The 22704-nt window shown below is 39.3% G+C and overlaps 1 protein-coding gene across 2 annotated transcripts in view; it reads right to left on the bottom strand.

Moving 5' to 3' along the window:
* Positions 1 to 22704, bottom strand: part of HECW2 (HECT, C2 and WW domain containing E3 ubiquitin protein ligase 2) — a 179710-nt gene that overhangs the window by 40569 nt on the left and 116437 nt on the right. Inside the window, exons 18-21 of one of the 2 annotated variants that reach the window (XM_023542646.2) lie at positions 19378 to 19487; positions 10325 to 10417; positions 8168 to 8288; positions 6603 to 6716 (exon numbers count right to left, since the gene is read on the bottom strand). In XM_023542646.2, coding sequence (XP_023398414.2) covers positions 6603 to 6716; positions 8168 to 8288; positions 10325 to 10417; positions 19378 to 19487 — 438 coding nt within the window. The remainder of the gene's footprint in view (positions 1 to 6602; positions 6717 to 8167; positions 8289 to 10324; positions 10418 to 19377; positions 19488 to 22704) is intronic. The other variant, XM_064286869.1, reaches the window with a different exon arrangement.

The raw sequence follows: 22704 nt of genomic DNA, 5'->3' as shown, positions 1-22704 counted from the left end.
GACTTAATACATGCTGTTGCATCAATGAGTGGAGCTCTCTAAAGAAAATGAGCATTATTTACCTTTTATCTGACATCTAGCAGAGTGAGTTGCTATGAGTCGGAAGTTTGCTTTCAGGTAGTATATTGATTTAATGACATTAACAGGTTATGCGAATCCCCGAAAGGCAACTCAATTTGAAAACTGTCAGAAATCACACCAATGAATTATGCTTAGAAAGCCTGGTGTATTATTTCCAGCTGTAATATATTCTCTAGTATGATGAAGTTTGTTAAAATAACAAAGGTGGAGCTCAGTGATCAGTTTCTTTTTTATGGTAATAGCTGAACTGGGCTAAAGATGAGATGAATGGGCACTGAGGAGTTATACTGAAAAATCAAACTTTTTCTTCCCCCCAGAGAAAACAATGCTAATAGTTCCTCTGGGAGGAAGTGTATCTTCCTTAACAGGTCAGGTTTTTACCTGCTGTTTTTTAACTCTAGAAGCACTGATGGAGTTACTCTGTAGCTCAAAGTCTTTACACTTTGATTTGATTATAATCCACAAACCTGAGAACAGTGCATCTGAGACTGGGCTGTGGATTACAATTTATATATAAATCTATCTAATTCAAGAGGATATGTCACAGCAGGGTACCTAGTGCATGTGCTTCCTGTAATGTCTTAGCAACCTCTTCCATATATATAGTTAATATGACTCATATCACAAGGATCATTTGTTATATTCTTGTTTTGCCAGTTAGGTTGGTTCCACAGCTCAAGCCTTGGCACGGAAATGCAGAAACTCCGGACAACGGGTGTGTAGCCACACAACAGCTGCATCTGAGGGCATTTCTGAATAAGCACAGATGTCTTTGGGGTGGCCACGTCGTTTTAAACCTCATGATATGCTGATAAAGCATTTTTAACACCATCATGTTACTGAGCAAATGTGCTCTACCCAAGCTGTGAGTAGGCAGCCAGTATTTATTAAAGTAATGAATTTTATTCTCCTGCCTTTTATTTCCAACTAAGAAATACTGAGAACTAAATATTGCAAGGGAAATAGATAACAAAATGAAAGAAGTGATGTCATTGAGAAGTAGCACCACCACTTTCTACCAATTGTCATGAAGACAGAAGCTTTGTTTTTACAAGTTGGTTTGGGCACACATGGCCTACTCACCTTCTGATTAACCCTGAGATATGGACAGAAGTAAGGTATTAGTTCTTGAGCCATTTAAGAACACCTGGTGGGTGACTACATATAGAATCATAGCAAAGTCTGGGTTATCTAGGTTAGGTTGCAAGCCTTTTTCGGGAAGAAAATAAGCAGCACCATAAAGTTTAACGTGAAGCTTTATAGCTTTCTGAAGAAATGTGTCAACTGACAGTCTCAGGACTCCAAACAACTTCTAGTGAGAACCTGACCAGTTATAAAAAATGAACTGCTGGTTATTTCGTAAACATGGATGGGAAAAAAAACTGTTTCAAATCTCATCCTCTCTAGTTGCTTTCATTTTCCTGGCTCAGGCAAAAGCTCATTTGTTCTTAAACCACCAAACTAAAACTGTTTGCACACATCCCCTCTCTGGGCTAAGTGTGGCTTTGCAAGACAGATGACTGATGTCATATTGATGGCACCTTACACATAATGAACTCATTCTTTCTTAAAGAAAGGAGCCTTTTACAGGGTTGGCCAGGAGAGTAAAAAGAGGCAGGGCAATCGCAGTGTAAACATCCTCTCTTTATCCGAGCCATTATTGCTTTACCGTTTGGGGTACTAAGAAGTTAATAGCTCAGGATGCCTTATCAGAACACATTGTCTATCTGGCTGACTTTTAATACCACAAAAGCATTAGTTGCTAGGGCTTTTAATAAAGAAGGAAATAATATGCTAGAGAATATGTGGTACTTTACCTACCCCCTCCTAAGGAAGCAACTGCTAGACAGACCGAAAACCCACAGAAACAGACAACCACAGCATGCAATTTCCCATCATATTCTGTCAAGAGGACTCAGTTCCCAGCCACTGCCAGGGCCCCCCTCCACTTTTCAAGGGCAGATAACCAAATTAAGTTGGGTGGAAATTTTAATGTCAAGAACAAAACCCCCAGCCAGCTCTGACCAAACCAGATCACAGTGATTTGCGTAGAAACTCTCTATTTTTCGTAAAAAGCCAAGCATAACATGAAACATTATATTGGCGAGAATTAATAATTAGTTAACTGTCAACGAATGCATCTGCAGTAAAAGGCTCTAGGATTATTTTTTTAACTTTTTAATTGAATACAGGCATCTTAATATTCTGGGATTATTTCCACATCACGTTGAATTTGTAGTCGTCCTGTAAATTTCAGGTTCTTTAATAAAAAGAATTGACTTCTTTAAATTGTGGTGTCGGTAAAGAACACTGACTACACCATGGGCTGCCAAAAGAACGAACACATCTGCCTTTGAAGAAGTGCAACCAGAATGCCCCTTAGACGCAAGGGTGGCGAGACAATGTCTCACATACTCTAGACATGTTATCAAGAGGGACCAGTCCCTGGAGAAGGACATCATGCTTGGTAAAGTAGACAGTCAGCAAAAAAGAGGAAGGCCCTCAACAGGATGAACTGACACAGTGGCTGCAACAATGGGCTCAACCATAGCAACAATTGTGAGGATGGGTACAGGACCTGGTAGTGTTTCATTCTGTTGTGCACATGGTCCCTGTGTGTTGGAACGAACTCGATGGCACCTAACAACAACAAACTTCAGACTATAAATTTTCTTTTCATTTCTCTAGACTCAACACTTCCAATTCAGGGAACAATCGATATATCATGTTTTAGATATGCAAAGAAAATCACTTAAAGCACAGCTGAAGTCTCTCTATGAAATCTGTTAATCTACATCTTTTTAGAAGGAAAGCAGGTACATTATTCTTAAAAATAAATCACCTTCTCTTTATGCCCTAGCTAATCTAGTGTAAATAAAGACCCTGACTGTGGTGAAATAATGTTATCAGAGTGATAGTATCAATAAGAATTACAAAGTATTATTCCCACATAGATAACATAAGGTTGACATTAGCGATACAAAATAATACTCTATATAAACCAATGCCATTGCTAACTTGGACTTTACACAGAGTTTATTCTATGTGTTTTATATACTATGTACCTATTACTTTATTGTCCCTGAGTGCCCCCCACCCCAGTGCCATGGAGTCAATTCCGACTCATAGCGACCCTACAGGACAGAGTAGAACTGCCCCATAGAGTTTCCAAGGAGCGCCTGGTGGATCCGAACTGCCGACCCTTTGGTTAGCAGCTGTAGCACTTAACCACTACACCACCAGGGTTTGTATATACATACCCAAAATTACCCTGGTAGCAGTCACTCATCGGACAACAAGGAAATAAGAAAAGGCATTTATCGACATAGCCTGTGTCCCCGAATTCTGACATTTTTATAAAATAGACCTTCTAAGAATAGTTTTTGACTTACAGAAAAGTTGGAAAGATAGTACAAAATTTCTGTATATACCATACCCAGTTTCCCTTACTATTTAACATCTTACATTACCATAATACAGTGGTTACAATTTATGAGCCAACATCGATAAGATTATTATTAACTGAAGTGCACAATTTATTCCTATCTCCTTAGTTTTAACCTAATGAACCTTTTCTGTTCCAGGAATCCATCCAGGACACCACATTACATTTAATTGTCAGGTCTCCTTAGGCTCCTCTCAGTTGTGACAGTTTTTCAGATTTTCTTAGTTTTGATGACCTTGATAGTACTGAGAAGTACTGATGAGGTTATTTTGTAGAATGTCTTCAATTGGGATTTGTCCGATGTTTTTTCTCATGATTAGATTTCGGTTATGTGTTTTGGGGAGGAGGATAATGGAGGTAAAGTGCCATTATCATCACATCATATCAAGGGTACATACCATCAACATGATATAGCACTGTTGATATTAACCTTGATCACCTGGCTGCGGAGGTAGTGTTTGTCCGGTTTTTCTACTGTAAATTTACTTCTTTTTCCCTCCTTTCTATATTGTGCTCTTTGGAAGGAAGTCACTGTGCACAGCCCACAATCAGGGAGTGAAGAGTTAGGCTGAGTTATTTGGAAATCTTCTGCACAGGAGATTTGTCTATCCCCCCTCACCCAACTATTTATTTATTCAATCATTTATTTCTACTGGTATGGACTCATGAATATTTATCTTATAGTTTGGGTTGCATTCCAATACTACTGCAATTATTTTGTTGCTCAAATTGTTCCAGCTTTGGCCATTGGGAGCTCTTTCAGTCTGCTCCTGTGTTCTTTGATATACCCCCATAATTGTGGATTTTTTGAGTATTTTCTTACTTTCTGGCAGTATAAGATGCTTCAGGTGCATCTTGTATATTTTCTGCCCCAGTACTAACCAGCTGTTGTTGAGTTAATTCTGACTAATGGCGACCTCATGTGTGTCAGAGTAGAACTAGTGTCCCATAGGGTTTTCGATGGCTGATTTTCCAGAAGTAGACTGCCAGCCTTTTCTTCCAAGGCACCTCTGGGTGGACTCATACCTTCAACTTTTTGGTTAGTAGCCGAGAAAGGTAACTGTCTGTACCATCTTAGTTAGGCTCTGCCCCAGTACTAGCTTTTCACTTTGGGTTTTTATTATAATGCAGAAAGAAATGTTATGATCTTTTAATCATAACATTTCTTTCTGCATTATAATAAAAACCCAAAGTGATAGAGTCAATGTACTTGGAAAGATGGCAAAGGGTAAAATAACTCAATTCCTGCCTCAATAAACCATATACAAAAGGGCCAGATTAAGAGACTGTTCACTGGTGATTGAGATCCCTCTCAATCACCCTCTTGAGCAAATATGCTCCCTCTTGTTTTCCCTCTAGGCTTATGAGAAGGAGACAGGTGATGGAAGCCGAAAGTACCTGGACCTCAGTGGCAAACAAATACAGAGTTATCAGCCCCACTTGGTCTGGGCCTGCTCCTTGGAACCAGTGTCATCAGTCCAGGTTGCAGGGAGATTGCTTTGGAAAGATCAAGCATGATAAGCATATACTCTGCTTAAGCTTAAGTACAGTGGCTTCCAAAGACTTCCCTAAATCTCTGAGATCTCAGCAAACTACAGTCCAACAATGAGGAAGGCAGCTGGTATTTTGGGGAGGAAAAGTGTTCTTATCCAAACCAGACTGGTTATGTAAGGAAATACTTGGAATCCCATGCATGCTTATGATGAGGCTAAAAACATTTGCCACCATTTTCTATCGTGCACCTGCATCTTTAAGCCAACTAACCAAAGCTGGTAGTCCATTTTTGCACATTAGCAATGAAAGGCTCAAATCTTGGGCATGACCCAGTGCCAAACTTTGTCATATGATGGTGTGCTCCCATATAAAATTTTTCTTTAATCTAGTCATAGGGGAGGCTCTACAATAGCACATGTGACAAGAGAAGGGTTATCAGTCACCAGTTAGAATGATAAAAAGATCCAGGGGTAGGAAAAATATCCAGATAGACCAAAGTTCAGAAATGTTCACTGGGTCCCAGTGGTGTGCTAAAAGTTCCAGATTAAAAAAAAAGACAGAAGGCCCTGGTTGGAATCCTTGCTCTGCTAGTATCTAGCTCCATCAGTTATTTTATTTTCTGGAGACTCCATTTCATCAAATATATACTGAATGACTCAATTTGTTGGATATTAATACCATGATTCCATAATCTAATACACTTTATTTCTCAGCATGAAGGAGAGGGTTAGCTTTAAAATGATTCAGATCAACAGAATCAAGGAGAAGAAAACCAGAGTTCAGACACTCATGTGGTATTTTTAAATTCATTCTAATGTCAACTGGGTTACAAAGTAGATTCTAAGGCTGAAAACCCAGACTTGAAATGAGAAAAGAGGAAGGGGTGTGGCAAAGATGAGAGCTGTCATCTTCTAAGGTGATATTTAACAACTGTTATGCCTATTGGGATGCAACAGACCACTGTGTAGGAGTCTTCCGTCCTTCATTTCCTAACTCTTCTCTATGTGAACACACTCACGGGAGAGTCACAGAAGGCTGGAATGCTTGTGTATGGCAGGTAGTTATTTTGGTGGGTGTGCTGCCCTCCCAAGGGAAGAAATAAACTGGGGGCAGAGAAATAAGAACCAAGGCCTAGGAGTCACTGCTTTGGAGGCTTCCTGGCAGGACCACAGGATCCGAATTCCTGATTCTGAAACTGAGCTTAATTAACAGGTGAAGCATGTTCTACTTAACACTGTGGTGCAGATAACAAGATCACAGCCATTATAGTGCAACTCCCCCCTTTTTCCCTAAATCCCCCGCTTTTTCTTTAAGAGAAAGAGAGATGCAGAGAGAAGAAACCAAACCAACCTCCAGCTCCCAAAGTGATCTGTGGCTATGAGTTTTTACTGAAGAATTTCTATGTCAAATGATTTAAAAACCAGAGGAAGCTGTAGAAAAAAAAAGGCAAAGGTTTAAGTGTATGAGAACAGCATTTCCTGCCAGAAGGATTTCCTGTTTGAGGCAACCACATCGACGTGGTGAAACATCCGGCCCGCAGCCACAGCCTATGTTCCACAGGCTACTTCTCTGTTCTACTTACCCTTCCTCACCAACAAATGTGACATATAGCTTATTTCTCTGCAGGTCTTTTCTGGAGTAGCCCATAATTTGATTAAAAGCATCTTCCAGTAAGTGATCTCTTCTGATAATTAACCTGTCCGTGAGAGACAATTTGAAAAAACAGATTATTTCTTAATCCTTATCTTTCCAGAGTTTGGCACTTGCCATTTAATTTCAATTTACTACAATTAATTAGGCGAGAAGTGGCCTTACTAATATCACTGCTGCCTGCAATAAAGCACACACTTGCGAGTAACTCTTAACAGCACTAGCAAACGTTGCATAACAGAATAATTGGTAAATAAGCATCCCAACTATGACCTGTAATAACAATGTGAGAGTCCTTTCTGAATGGTCAAATAATTTTATCCCAGTAGGAAAATGCTGATAAGATAACACACACAAAACTTTTGTTTAGTAAAAGAACAACCTGTGTTCTAAGCCTGAATGCACCTGGACAAGAAATTCAGTTATTAAGTGCCCAGAGAGATGACTGTGAGACCATGGAGGAAAAAAAAAAAAAACCAGCGTCCTGCAATGCAAAAGAGTTTACAATGGTGCTTAATTTTTAGACTGAGAGAATCTTGGGATTCTCTAAGTGACAGATACAAAGGAATGATGCCTGCAGCCAGTTAATCCACTTGTGATAGATATGAGGAGCCTGGTGGCACAGTGGTTAAAGCGCTCTGCTGCTAACTGAAAGGTTGGTGGCTCAAATCCACCAGCCACTCCATGAAACTGTGAGAAAGGTAAAGCTCAGAGTACCATGTGTTTTGAGCAGGTGGATGCTTTTTTAGGGCAATGCAAGTGGAACCTAAATGAGCAAGCCCTCCCATGCAGGGCAGACAGCTGTGAGGCTGTAGGCCTGGCCTTCGCACCTCATCACAGGCACCCAGGTTAGTGGCAAGGGTGCAATGGAGGCACTCCCTCCTTTGTCCTCTCTCAGGTGGCACAGCGACACTCTGGTGGCACACAGGACAGGAGTGGAGGTGGGAGTGAGGGGGCAGTTAGGATGAGTAGGGAATGAAAATAATTCTAGACCAATGTGATCATGTTTCAGCTTCCCCATTTAAAGGGAAGTGGATAAAGAAAGGCAGAAACAACATTCATGAGATATTCTCTTTGACAAGTGTGGTTTGCTTCACAGAACAAAATGGAGCTGACTGTGATTCCCGTATACAGGTCAGCCCAGCAGGTAGTAAAATGCAACACAGGACACTGTGATAGCCTTATATCTAATGAATATATCATAGGCCACAAAGGAGGTACTTTTCAGGAGAAAAAGAAAATCAGCTTTTTATTTTGCCTGTATTTTTACATGAAAAGAAGCAGTCTTTTTACTGTTTGTTTTAGAACCTTAAATTTAATCATACTTAATTCCAGGACTATCTTTTATACGATCCTGTAAATTACAAATGCCAAAATAATTATGCCAATTAAAACAAAGACTGGTCATACCAAATCACAATAAATTTCCTAAATTCCCAACCACGCTTCATCTTTCCATCATCTGTAAGTCACGGGGTTTATATCACTTTGACTTACTTTAATTTTCCTGGGCCTTGTCCATATCCTTTAGTCTCTAACTTCCTGTAAAAGTTCCTTAGTTTGGCTTCAAAATCTCGCTTGTAAGGGGCTGGAGCCCGGGCATTGGCACGCTGAGTACCTACAGCAAACCACAAAAAAGAGGACAGTTGGGATTTGTGTAATGTCCTTATGTTCATTACATCACTGTGAAAAATCACTACAGTGGGTATGAGATGACAATTAACAAGTAACAGGAGGCAATACTTTGAGCTTTTATACTTTTTACCTCTCCAAGTTGAAGGATGTAACAGAGGTTAACCAGAGTTTCAAAAGAAGTCTCCTTTGTGGCATTTTGGTTCATAATAACAATCCTGTTTGAATAGCTATAATGGTGCCCATGTGCTGGTCAAATATGTTCCCCTTTTCAGTCCAAACTAATATGAGTCAAACAGAGTTATTCATGTCTAATGGTACTGTTCAGGGTGGAATATATTTGCTACTGAGATGCTATCATGGCAACCAGACAGGAAGTTACAATGTGAAAGTATGTGGTAGACAAAGCAAGGATAGTACCTTTCAATTATTTACTCTAAATTCCTCACTACAAAAGCATCTTTTAATATGCATTATAACTAAGAATGAATTTAGACACATACTTACATACATTTCATAGTGCATATCTCATTCATATATCAAAAAATCTTAGTATAAAATTAGAATTCAGTCATTATTGCAGAAGGCACATATCTCCTGGTTAGGTAAAGGGTAAACAGTACTAATATCTATTGCATGGTTAATATGTGCCAAGTACTATGATCACTGACAGATTATCTAAAGATGTCTTATATGTTATTCAATGCAAGTACCATTAATAAAATGTGAAAGTAACCCAATCTGTTCCTCTTTCCACAGAAAAATCCAGCTTTGTGTCCACAAGGTGACTAACCAAAAGCCAGGACACAAAACTGATGATGAATACAGGAATCAGACCCAGAGTCATGACAGAAACACTGGATATTTCCGAAAGATTTTAAATTAATTGCCAACATTTAAAAATTAGAAAATTTCAAGTAAAAAAACAATCCAGGTTTTTCTCTTGAAAATTACTTCGGAAATCTGGCAATGACTGGCCTGCATTTCCCTGGGGTTACAGATGACAGCTGACTCCTCCCAAGGGCACATGCTCTCTACTGTGCCACCACCACTCACAGACATCAGCTACTGGGCCCCATAGGTACTTGTGAATGAGGTAGTGTTATATAAAAGTAACAGTCAATGAGTCTAAGAAGAAACTGACATAGAAAAGGCCTTAGGGACAAGGCTTTATTGGAACCAGGGCTTGTAAAGGGACATTCTGTACATTCTACACATTTCACATTATGTTACATGGGGAAAGGTAAGCCCTGAGGAAGGGATTCCCAAGAGTTGCAATAAGCACCGCATACACGCTCACAAGAAGGGGAGGTGGCTGGCAAAACCTAGAGTGGAAAGGGAGTGCTGGGGAGTAAATGGAAGATAAGATTGGTCATAAAGGTTGGAGCCAAATTATGAGAGGAATTACAAAATCTAGCTGAGGAGCCTGGGCATGATACAGTGGACAGTGAGAGGCCTTTATAGGTTCTTAAGCAAGGGAATAAAACAAAAGTGTTACATTTAAGAAATTATTTTCATAGAGTGTGTTGAACAGGTTAAGGGTGCGGAAGAGGAAAGGAGACTGGAGGGAGGTGACACAGCTAGGAGTTGTTGCAGCAATCTACGCCTGAGGGGATGAGGAGCTAGAGTGGGGTGTGAGAGGGTGACTCAGAGAGACACAGTGTGAAATAAGAGTTGGCAATGGAGATAAGTAAGGAAGGGCAATGGGCAGCTCTCATGATCACATTTTTTTTTTTTTTTAAACACTAACAATAGTTATCCTTTTCTTAAGTGCTTGCTATGTGTTAGGGAGTGTACACTGTGCACAGAGGGTCTTGGGAGGTTCTCACAACAAGCCTACAAAGCAGGTATTTTAGTATTATCACCATCGCCACTTTGCAACTAAGAAAACTGAAAATACAGTTTCCTGTCCAAGTCACATGGCAGTGAGCAGATTTGGGATTTGTGTCAGGTCTATCCGATGTTGAAAGCAGTGTAGGAAATGATGCCAGTGGACAGGGGCATGTGAAGTTTTATACATACTGAGTTGGAGGTGATAGCTGGTCAGGTGGGCAACTGCTCTATGGACACTTGAAAATAGAGAACTGGAGTTCAGGTGAGAGATCTGGGACACACCTGTGGGTTAAACGTGAGTTAGTTTGTGCACAACACTTAGTGCAGTGCCTGTCACATGAGAAGTGCCATTATAGGTGTGAACCGTTATTATCTGAAATAGATGTGAACAATAAAGACCTGGGAAAATGTGTTAGGATTTTAGGAATGGATTTTTACATAACTCGCTATTGGTCAACTATCCGTGCAGAGGTCTGTTTGTATAGTTAAGGATCTTTTACCCAAAAGGGCTGGCCAATGTTATAAATAGGGAAACTTGACTTTAAAAGATTTGAGACATAGAAGAGACTTCTAGGCAGTGGTTCTCAATCTTGACTGCCATTAGAATCACTTGTTGTTAGCTGCCACTGAGTGGGACCCCAGCTCATGGTGACCCCATGCACAAAGGAATGAACTGATGCCTGATTGGTTGTGGGTCAGACTGCTGTAATCTATAGGGTTTCCTTTTTCTTCCTTTTCTTTTTTTAACATTTAATTTTCTTTTTGGTGAAAATATACACAGCAAAACCCACTCCCATTCCAGTTTCTAGACATACTGATCAGTGACATTGTTACTTTCTTCACATTGTGTCAACATTCTTATTATTTTTGTTCTAGTTGTTTCAGTTCCATTTACTTAAACTTCCTGACCTCAGCCTCATCTATGTTCTAAAACAGCTGTTGGCTCTTTGGTCTTATATAATTTTATTTTTAAATGCAATACTCAAGGGTGCCAATCTTTACTCTTGGACTAAACTGTTACTTAGTTTAAAGGTGACTTCAAGGCATAGTTTCAATTCAAGGTTTGAAGAGCAACTCAGGGCCATAGTCTCGGGGATTCTTCTAGACTCAATGGGTCCAATAAGTCTGTATTCTTTAAGAATTTGAGGCTCTGTTCCACAGTGTTATCCCTTTTTGTCAGAATTCATCTATTGTGTCCCTGATCAGAACTTTCAGTAGTGGTAGCCGGGCACCATCTAGTTTCTCTGGTCTCAAGGTGGAGAAGCAGAGAGTTTTCATTGGCTGATTTTCAGAAATAGATCGTCTTAGTTTGGAAACTCCGCTAAAAACTGTTCAGCACTGTAGCAACATGTAAGCCCCCACTGACAGAATGGCAGTGCACTGGCCGATAACTGAAGCTGGGTCTTCCACGTGGAAGGTAAGAATTCCACTACTGAACCACCAACGCCTCACAGAATCACTTAGGAGGTTTTTTAAAAATAGCAGTGTTCAGGCCACACCCAAGACGCATTACATCAGAATGTCTGGGATGGGGCCCAGGCATCAGTGTTTTTAAAGCTCTCCAGATGATTCCAATGTGCAACCAAGGCTGAGAACCTTTATCCCCTGGAGGAAGGTCAAATGCAATCAATGAAACACCTGGGCATCATCCAGGGACAGAGGGGAACACTTCCTATGTGTTTGAAAAGCATCCTTCGCAACAGGAAGGGACAAAATCTCCATGAGCGTAGGCTGCTCTCCTGGATGGCCGAGGGGCAGCACAGCACAGTGGAAGTCCACTCACAGTAGCAGAATAAACTTGTCACCCATGTCTCAAAAATGGCAGACTAGGAGCCCTGGTGGCACATTGGTTAAGCATTTGGCTGCTAACTAAAAGGTTGGTAGTTCGAATCCACCAGCCACTCCTTGGAAACGCTATGGGGCAGTTCTACTTTGTCCTACAGGGTCACTATGAGTTGGAATCAACTTGATGGGAACCAGTTTTTAGTTTTTTTAAATCCATGCAAACACCACAGCCTTCAGTATGGACTACACCTCAACATGAACAAAAATCCTCACGACTGGACCAATAAGCAACATCATTATAAACAGTGAAAAGACTGAAGTTGTCAAGGATTTCATTTTACTTGGATCCACAATCAACAGCCATGGAAGCACCAGTCAAGAAATCAAATGATGCACTGCAGTGGGCAAATCTGCTGCAAAGGACCTCTTGAAAAGCAAGGACGTCACCTTGAAGACTAAAGTGTGCCTGACCCAGGCCATGGTATTTTCAATCACATCATATGCATGCAAAAGCAGTATGATGAATAAGGAAGACGGAAGAATTGACACTTTTGAATTGTGGTGTTGGTGAAGAATATTGAATATACCACAGATTGCTAAAAGAACGAACAAAGTCTGTCCTGGAAGAAGTACAACCAGAATGCTCCTTAGAAGCAAGGATAGCAACCAGAAGGCTCCTTAGAAGTAAGGATGGTGAGGCTCAGTCTTACACACTTTGGACATGTTGTCAGGAGGGATTGGTCCCTGGAGAAGGACATCATGCTTGGTAAAGTATGGGCCAGCAGAAAAGAGGAAGAACCTCAAAGAGATGGATTGACACAGTGGCTACAACAATAGGGGGTTTCAAGTATAACAATGATTGTTAGCATGGTGCAGGAACAGGCAGTGTTTCGTTCTGTGGTACATAGGGTCACTATGAGTCAGAACCAACTCGATGGCACCTAACAACAACAGCAACAAACCCAGGCAACTCAAAAAGCACCCACAGTGAATCAGCTTTTAGGAGCACAATCATTGATAGGGAAGAGGAAAAAGAAGAGCAAAGGGCTGAATGAAAATCTTTCGGAGCTCAAAAGAAACATGATTCTTTAAGAGTTGATTACCTTAAAAAATGACACATATACTATCACTGGATAATGTGACACTCTTAAAAGGCCGTGGGAAATGCCATTATGAATCCCATCAATATCTGTACAGACACTTTAGAAAAATTAGTTCTGACTCCATGTACACTCCATGTGAGGGATTCAATTATGGAGACTTGAGACAAATCGTTAGGTGCAAAAATTTTTTTGCTAATAGTTCTATTATGAAAAAAAATCATTTACACATTACTCATGGTTTAAAAATTACAGTAAATTATGCTGTTGGCTCTGCTCAAATTCTTACTGCAAGTCAGGTGCAACTGCCAAGAAATTCCAGGGTGGAACAATATTCCTTCTACTCAAAAATGTTCTTGAAAGATTGTGCTAATCAGCTTGTATAGGAATCATACCTGCAAGTGAAGTTCTAGGATATAATACTCTATAAAAAGAGTAATTTTATGGTCATTTGGTGGGGTATGGTCTTAAAAAGGATGCCAGATACAAAAAGATCAATATTACCTATAGTAAATGGTCACATGAAGGACTGACTTGGATAGTCAGCATTTTATCAATTTTTTGCAGGAAAAAATTCAGTAAAAGATACTAGGTTTTTTTATTTTTCCTTCATTGTTGCTAGGGAGTCGATTTAACTCATGGTGACCCCATGTGTATCGGAGGAGAACCGTGCTCTGTAGGGTTTTCAATGGCTAATTTTTTTTTTTCAAAGAAGATCACCAGGCCTTTTTTATGAGACATCTGTGGGTGGACTTGACCCTCCAACCTTTTGGTTAGCAGCTGAGTGTGCTAACCATTTGCACCAACCAGGGACTCCTTATTGTTGCTAGGTGGACTCAAAATACTTCCATATAAAGGGTTACACTATTTAAATCTACTATTACAAAACTGCATAGTTACATACAAACTAAAGAATATTATATGACAAAATACTTTAGGTGACACTAGAAAAATCTTGAGTCTTCTTTGATTCTGGATGTGTAGCACAGAACCCAGATTGCTTTGATTACTTGTGTGCTGTAATGGATAGGATCAGAGGTGGTCTGATCCAGGACTGCTCCAGGCCTCTGTACCGGGAGGGCTCAAAAACCCAGTTCTTTCTTGGTTCACCTTCTAACAAAAATCTCTATGACTTTTTTTGTTTGTTTCACATTCCCAGTTAGTGAATGAGAACAAACCATTGAGCAATACGATAATTTCTGGCAGACTCTATCTTCTGGAACATAGCTGAACACTGCAACTTAAAACAAAATGAAACAAAAAACCCTCTAAAATACATGGCACAAAGGAGTAGCACTACTGAAGTCCTTGCATTTTTGCTTTACTCCCTATAATATATATTCCCTAAGAATAGTAAAAAGCCCTCAGGTCATTGTTTGCTAATGCTCTCATTTATAAGCCATTTATAACAAAAAAAGACTTTGATAATTTGATCTCTCAGACTTTGGCAAATTAGAAGCAACTTATTAAAAAGGCAAAGCTGAAGGGCACGTAATGAGTGCCCTCTGATAGCACTGGGGGGTGGGCACAACAGCGACTCAAAACAAACCCAAACAACACACCTCTACATTGTGGCAAGGACAGTATCTGCAACTTTCCTTCAGTCTCTGGAATCACAACTTCCCCGTTCCCAATAAGCCAGGGAGCATCCTTCATTTGTGCTATTTGGGTCCTGGATCATCTTTATAGGGCTAAGTAAAGAGAAAGGATAGAACACTCTTTAAAAAACAGGTGTAAAGCTACTTCAGGGACTGTGGGAAAGGTGAGGGGAAAGAAGAAAAGGTGAGGGGAAAGAGAAAATGAGAGAGATGTTTTCAAAAAGAGCAGACGGTAAGATAAGTAACTGCTAAGTTGCTAAGATTTTGGCGAAAGGAAGGGACAGGAAAAGAGGATTCTCAGGGGTTCACATTATGTTTTGGGAGAAATGATTTCCTCTCACATCCCATTCCCTCAAGACAACGTTCAGTTAAGACCCATGTGGCTCTTCACCACTATCTGAATCTGCTTTATTTCTGTTGAGCGTGACCTGTGCTGGTACCAGCTTCCAGGCAGTTCAGTCCTAGTCAAGTAACAACAGCTCTGCACCATAACTCGTTGTCACAATGATCCAGAATAATCTTGCAAATCCTCAATGTACAGTGCATAGGAAAGCAGAGTAAGTATAATGGATTTTTTAAAAAGGGTTTCAGCAAATGGTTGGTTAAACGAACATTTTCTGGCACTTAAAAAGTCATAGCTTCATTTACCTGGAAAATTCATGTAAGTGAGCACATCTCCAACAATATTAGATAAATTAGGTGTCACTGCATTTAAATTCCTAGAAATGTGCTCCTACGAAAGACCCTTAAAATTCTCGGTCCCATATTTGGCATACTAAACCATACGGTATTTTGAAAGATCTTTTCCTTCCGACATAGCTGAAGTCAGGGTGGACATCATTAACGGTCCTAGAAAAACAAACGTCCAGATTCCAAAATTTTGACAAATTTTAGGTGAGTACTCTCAACAGCTGCAAAAAGCAGTGAGTCAAAGTTTCCAAAGCCCCCCACTCCCTCTTTGATCTCTGTACTTGAAAAGACATAAAAATGTGCTTGGAATGAGGAAAAGAGTAGAAAGCTTACCAGGTTCCTAGGGGTTCAGAAAGAATATCATTAAAATTGATTATTGTCAAAATTTACCAATATTGGTCTCACACCACTAAAAATGGTGACATTCTGGCCACAAGAAGGAACAGCAGAACACTGTTTAAGACATTTGAAATGTTGTTTTCATAAAAACTTTAGGAATACTGGTGAAAAAACCCAGTGCTGGTGAAAGGAGAGGCTATTTTACTCAAACTGAGAAGATTTCTCCATAAGGTAAGCAAGGTTAGTTAGGCCTGCCCTTGTATCATGTGGAATTAGTTATAGTTATTCCAGCTGTTATCAGGCAGTCCATCCCAATTTCAAGATCAAACAAAGCCCAGTGAAACAGACTAGGCCAAAAATATGGAGACGATTCTTCGTGAAAATTAAAAACATGACAAACACTGCTAGCAATTTAGACAGATTTGGGTTATAAGTGCCCTTGGAAAATATTTAACTTTAAATCTCAGTTTCCAGAATGCATTTTATGACCACCAGGGATTAGTCATCTGCATCTGTGGTGCTTGCTAAACGAAGACGTGAACTTAGTCACCATTGAGCGTGTTCATACAGAGACATTATCAGCCAGTCGCAAAGAGCATGGCTCCACAGCGGTCAGAGGTGACAGAATCTGGGGAACTGCCTTTTTCTCAGGCAGGATGGGGTCACAGACAAGGCCTGGAGAGCCTTGACTGGCATGAGCCACACTGCACACAGCTTCGTTTCTTAACTATAAAGCATTACGTAAAGGACAACCCACTTTAAACTTCAGCATAGGCTCTTGCTAAGAAAAAGGCCATTCAGAGTATCTAAGCAGCCAGTCCTGTGTATCAGGGAAAATGGGCTCATATATTCCGGTTATTCATGGTTTAAATACTGACAAACTATACTCCTTGGATTACTTTCCAGAAAGGAAGAAAAAGGGATAAATGAACATCCATTGGTTGCTTGTTATGTTCCAGGCACCAGACTAGGTGATCTCTCCAAAATAACCATGGGAGGCGATTACTACTATGCCCACTTCACAGAAAAAAGAAATTTCAGTTCAGTGAGGGAAGTAAATTGCCCAAAGTCTCACAGTTGTAAGTGACTGAGGCCAGCTGTGAATTTCAATTTCCCTCCCTACACCTTTAAATTTACCTGTAGTCTCATATACTTAGTTCCTTTCATCATGTGTCATTCAAAATAGGTGTCCCTACTGTGCTCCAGCTTGATGTATGCTTTTGACTCCAGTGCCCTGTCTTCCTACGGCTTGTGCTCTGGTGGCTGTTGCTTCTTTGCCCCATTCAGTAAACCACTTTCCCTTCCTCCAGGTCATCTGACCTCTGTACACACACAAGCTCAACTTTCCCATCCTAAAACCCCTCCTTTAACTCTTCCTATCCTTCTAACTACTGTCCTATTGTGTTTTCTTTCCACTTCTATACTTTAGGAAAAGTGTATTTCTATACTCTACATCCTGTATCATTCTTTGACTGGTTACAATATAGTTTATAATCCATTATTTCATGGAAACTGCTTGGACAAAGGCCATATATAACTTCATGGTTTTCAAATCTAATGGCCTCTTTTCAGACCTCATCCTTCCTTAACCTTTGAGTGCTTGACCTTATTAATCACTGCCTCCTCCTCAAAACTTAGATCCCTTGGAAAGACCTTAATTTTCCCCCAAATTCTGTCAGCTCTTTTTCTTTCACCTGATCCCTACCTCAACCCAACCCTTAAATACCAGGACCCCCATGTCATCATCCTATATTTTCTCCTCTTTTTACTGACTTGTCCTCCCTGGTTCCTCTCATCTTCACTCTTAACTTTAAATACCACCAACCTGTAACCCATTGCCATCAAGTCGATTCTGACTCATAGCGACCCTACAGGACAGAGGAGAACTACCCATAGGGTTTCCAAGGAGCACCTGGCAGGTTTGAACTGCTGACCTTTTGGTTTGCAGCCGAACTCTTAACTACTAAGCCATCAGGGTTTCTTTAAATGTCACCACTACACCTATATTCCTAGCTGCCCACCTCTCCTGAGCTCCATAGCCATCTTTTCCAATTATCTTTGAGTATCTCCAATTAGGTGGTTCAAAGATTCCTCAACAAAACATGTCCAAAAACAAATGCATCTGACCTCTCCTCTCTAGTCTAATATTTTTCCTTTGTTGCTAAATGGTGTTACTACCTGTTTGGTAGTCTAGTCGTGGGGTGGGGGGGTGTCAGGGCTCAGTCTGCCTTGACTCCTCCCTCTTCTTCAACTCTTACATCCTACCTGTATGCAAAATCCTGATGATTCCATTCCACGCATCCCTTGAATTCATCCTCTTGTCTCCATTACCACTGCCACTGTCTAGTCTAGCCCTTCATATCACCTGGGTTAACATAACAGTCTCCCAACTGGTTTCTCTGATACAAGGTAAAGCTTCAGTGACCAGCTAGTCCTAGCCTAATTTTTGAGAACTTCCCTGAGCTGTGAGAACTTCCTTCACTTGTACCCATTAATTTGCTATAAACTACTTTTATGCTTCTGTGGATTATCTTATGCTGTCACTTTGCCTAGAATGTCATCCTTCCTTTGGTCCACCTGGTAGATTCCTAGCACCATCCCTCAAGGCTCCACTTCATACCTGTTGTCTTTATCTTTCCCCAAACACCTGGTCCTCAACTCTGAAGAAATAATTGTTCCCACATCTGTGTTCCCATACAGATCTTCATTGCAAGGTTACCCACAGAACTTTACAGAGTCATTTGCTGACTCACTTGCCTCCACTGCTCCATCATGAGTCCTTCAAAGGCAGAGACTGTATTATTCATCTTTGTTGTACTAGGGTCTAATCCAGTGCTTGGCTCATAGTTGGATGCTCAATAAATATGAGTTAGAAGAACACATTAATAGGCCTTTTCCTGTTTGTGGTATTCAATTAGGCTGCAGCTTTACTGTCATAGCAGTATGTGAGAACACATGATCTATATCCAAGAACATACAGCAGGTTTTAGTGACACATATGGAGCTTGGGTTTCTGTTAAAACAGCTTTGAATTCTGATAGCTGTTAAATTGTGAACAATATACTGCCTATAATAAAGATAAATATAGCTGATATTGTGTCAATATTAGGATGACCTTGTTTTAAAAAACGTGTGCTACGCTACATTGTCTATCATTCATTCTTTTACTCCATCATTCATACCATCTCTTTCAAAAAGAGTTTCAACTTACAAATTTTAGGTTGTTACATCTTTCAACATGTTCTATCTGCCCATGTGTCTCTGTTCTTCCTATCTAATGAAGGTAGTGAATATTTCAGGGAAAAATATCTAAATCCATTAAAATGACCAATTTTAATTCTATATTATTTCTTGACAGTTGTAAAATATCCATCAATTGTGTATTATTTCCTCAGGTTTTTTAAAGTATCCATCAAATTGGTCTCCTAACTAGAACTTCTTAAATCCAAAGAGCTAATTTAGTATTATGTGCACACATATTTTCCAAGATACATTAGGCACAATACAACTTAATGAAAGTAAACTCTATATCTGGTCTGGAATTTCATTATCTTCTGTCAAAATGAATCCTCATGGAAATAAGGCCGTTCTAAGAGGCAGTAAATGACACAAGACAGGTACTTGTGCTAACACTAAAAATGTACTAAAGCATTCCCTTTATTAAGGAGAGAATGCCCTACATTAGGGCTCTTTCCCCCAAGAATTCACTGCAAAGAGCACGTGGACTCACCTGGCGAGTTCTGAGGAGAGGACACAGGGGAGCCACGTGGGGACTGACAGTAGCTGGGGTGGAGTAAGGCATGTGGAGGCACATATGACATTATCTCTTCTTCAAATAAACTGGGGAAAAACAAGAAACAAAAGGTGTGCTTTAGCCAAAGCAGTGAGAGGAGGGTAGCCTTGTCTCCACAATGAGTAGGACAGTCAGTTCCTCACTCTGAACCATTCCATCCACGGTCCAGTTCACATCCCAAGGGAGCACCTGCCCTTTCTCCTGCAGTTAATCCTTGGACTAAAGGGCTGACTGTCACCACTGTGGTTATTTGCCAGTTTGGCTACTAACTTTGGACAACACGATTTCCATTTCACCACTTAAACATGTGAGTTTGAGTTTAAGTGCTTGTCTGAAAATATAGCACCTGAGTTTTTAGATTTGGAAATAAGATTCAAACGCAATAGACAATGTTTTTTAAGAACCCACAATAAATACACAAAGTATGTTCGACATCTTCATTCCAGGAAATATACAACAGGGTCCCAGTCTTCAAAGAGCTTAGGTTTAACTGGAGAATTAAAAGAAAAATAAAACAAAACACCTCCTAAATAATTAAATTCCTGTATACCCTGGCTTTATACTATTTTCAGAATGTCATGATTTTGACCTGAGATTATTCAGTTGTCTTTTTTCTCCTCCATATTGAAACTTCTGTTTCTAATACTCTTCTAAAATATAGTAACGAAGGGACCTGAGGTCCTGAAATCCCAGACTTTTTATTAAATATTATAGTAAAGTACCACTGATTACACTAAGCTCAAATCCATAAACACTTGACAAAATAGATTAAAAATAAAAAAGAACTCTTGTTTGTAATTAAAATAATTATATATCATATGTATATGAACTACATATAGTTTTGCCTTAAGCATTTTAAAAAATTACATAAATGTGATGCACCCCAGCAAATTCACAGGGGTGCCACAGGCTATCTTAAGTTTTGAACACTGTGTGAACTACTAGCTTGAAGTAGTTCATACTTTCAATATTAGATCACACAAATAACTTTCCTTTTAGTGACATCATAGCTTTGTGAAGTTGGGTTTTTGGCATTTGCTGTGATAAAAAGCAAGTACTGCAGGAAAACCAATGTGGAGAGAAATGCAGGTGACAGTGTACAATCTGATTCCAAGTTTGAGGAGTTTTACAATGACCAACAAGTGTGCACATCCCAGTTGTGAGTAACTGTAATTATTCAAGAATGAAATAAAAATATTATTTTTCCTTCAATCTATGTATATCAAATGGTTAACTGGCTACTAGGTTGTTGGCATATAAATACTCATTAAGTTGCTTGGACCTAACTTCTTAAACAGAATTTATCTTTTGGCATAGGGCACTGCGAAAAAATCAGAGACATAAAGGTGCTGTGTGTCAGAGAGTTTGGGAATGTTGACCTCATTTTGAATAATAATTAGTAAGCTCATAAAATGAAGAAAAATTATAAAGTGTTATTTACTCTGTTCATAAAGCAGACTGTATAACAGTTTTTCTGCAACTGACTTTCATAAGCACTTCAATATAGGAATATGTCAAAATGTTATACTTTAAAGTTCACAAAAACGAGATAAACTCGGATGGCTCCTCTTTATGCTTATCCGTGGTAGTAAAATCATCACTCACTTACAGAATGAGTGAAACTAAGGAAAATTAATGAGTGCCTCCGTAGAGATACATTTTTATATGAGGTGAGTTACTGAAAGAATATATGAAGTAGAATAACCAATGATAAATGTAACAAGGCACTTTTAAAATTTCTTAGCTTCATAATACACTGGAAAATAACTTCATGTTAGATTATTTTGAATAGAATAATCTCTTAGAGCTATGCCATATCTTTACATTGCAGCTTGATCAAGTTCATTTATACCAAGAGTGATTTTCCTCTTTAAGAAACAAAGTAAAAAAAAAAAAGACACAAGTCACCCACTTTATATGCAGCAAGTACAGTGTTTGAGTTTACAGAGTCACTAATTCAAATAACTGAAACTTCAAAGAAAAATAAAGAACCAAGGATATGTATAAAACTCTTAACATTTTTCAATAATCATTAAATATTATTTATAAAGCATGCACATGTAATACAGTGTGTCACTATGTACCATTCTTAAAATAATATGTTATGATCATTGTCATATAAAAGTATATTGAATAACATCATTTGTGTGTAATAGTTATAAAACCAAAAGCCACACCCGTTGCCACTGAGTCAATTTCGACTCATAGGGACCCTATAGGACAGAGTAGGACTGCAATATAGCGTTTCCAAGGGGAGGATGGTGGATTCAAACTGCCAACTTTTTGGTTGGCAGCCAAGTTCTTAACCACTGTGCCACCAGGGCTCTGGGTAATAGTTACAGAACTATTGTATATAAGGGAATTTCTCATGCTTCCTCAAGGGCCCATTAGCTACAGAGAATATGCTTATTTTCCCCAAGAGGGGAAAATACAGTATTGCTCTTTGTAAGTTTTCAAATACTTTTTAGAAAACTGTCTAACACATAGCAACTCAAGCAAACTGTGGTGTTTATCAAAGTACAAATACTCAAAGCTGTGTTATAATTTAAAATATTTAGGAGTATACCATCTAAAAATTATTTAAAGGAGATTTGTTAAATAAGGAAATTATTTAACAAATCACGAATTCTAACTTATAATCTTTTAAGACAATATTTCTAAAAGCTGGAGTTTTTTAGTTTAAATGAAAAAAACCTTAGATTTCTAGAATGACATGAAAGAGTCATAACCTAGCCACAATTTTGTAACACAGCTTTCTATTCTATAAAGAAAAATATACTTTATATGCTACTTTCAGAACTAGCTCAATACACCGTAGTCTAGACTGAGTGATGACTGGCCCCCACCCCCCAAAAAAAAGGTTTGTTCAGAGTCAAGGAAAATGATTAACCCACAATGTCAAGTCGATTCTGGCTCATAGAGACCCTATAGGATAGAGTAGAACTGCCCCCCATAGGGTTTCCAAGTCTGTAAATCTTTACAGAAGCAGACTGTCCTAACTTTCTCCCAGGGAGCGGCTGGTCGGTTTGAACTGCTGCTCTTCCATTTAGCAGTTGAGCTTTTTAACCACTGTGCCACCAGAGCTCCTTTGGTACTGATTACATCGCTTTTAATTATGCTTCAACTATACGTAAAGGAAAATAATTTTTCGGCTTTAGTTTTACAATTATGGCAAGAATCAAGTGGGCAGTAGAAATGGCCAGGGTCAAGATCATCATGAATAATAAGAACGAGGTCGTTAACATTCTGGGAAAACAAATATTG

This window comes from Loxodonta africana, chromosome 6 (assembly GCF_030014295.1).
Source record: "Loxodonta africana isolate mLoxAfr1 chromosome 6, mLoxAfr1.hap2, whole genome shotgun sequence".
Lineage (NCBI taxonomy): Eukaryota > Metazoa > Chordata > Mammalia > Proboscidea > Elephantidae > Loxodonta > Loxodonta africana.
This window is presented reverse-complemented; position numbering and strand designations above follow the sequence as displayed.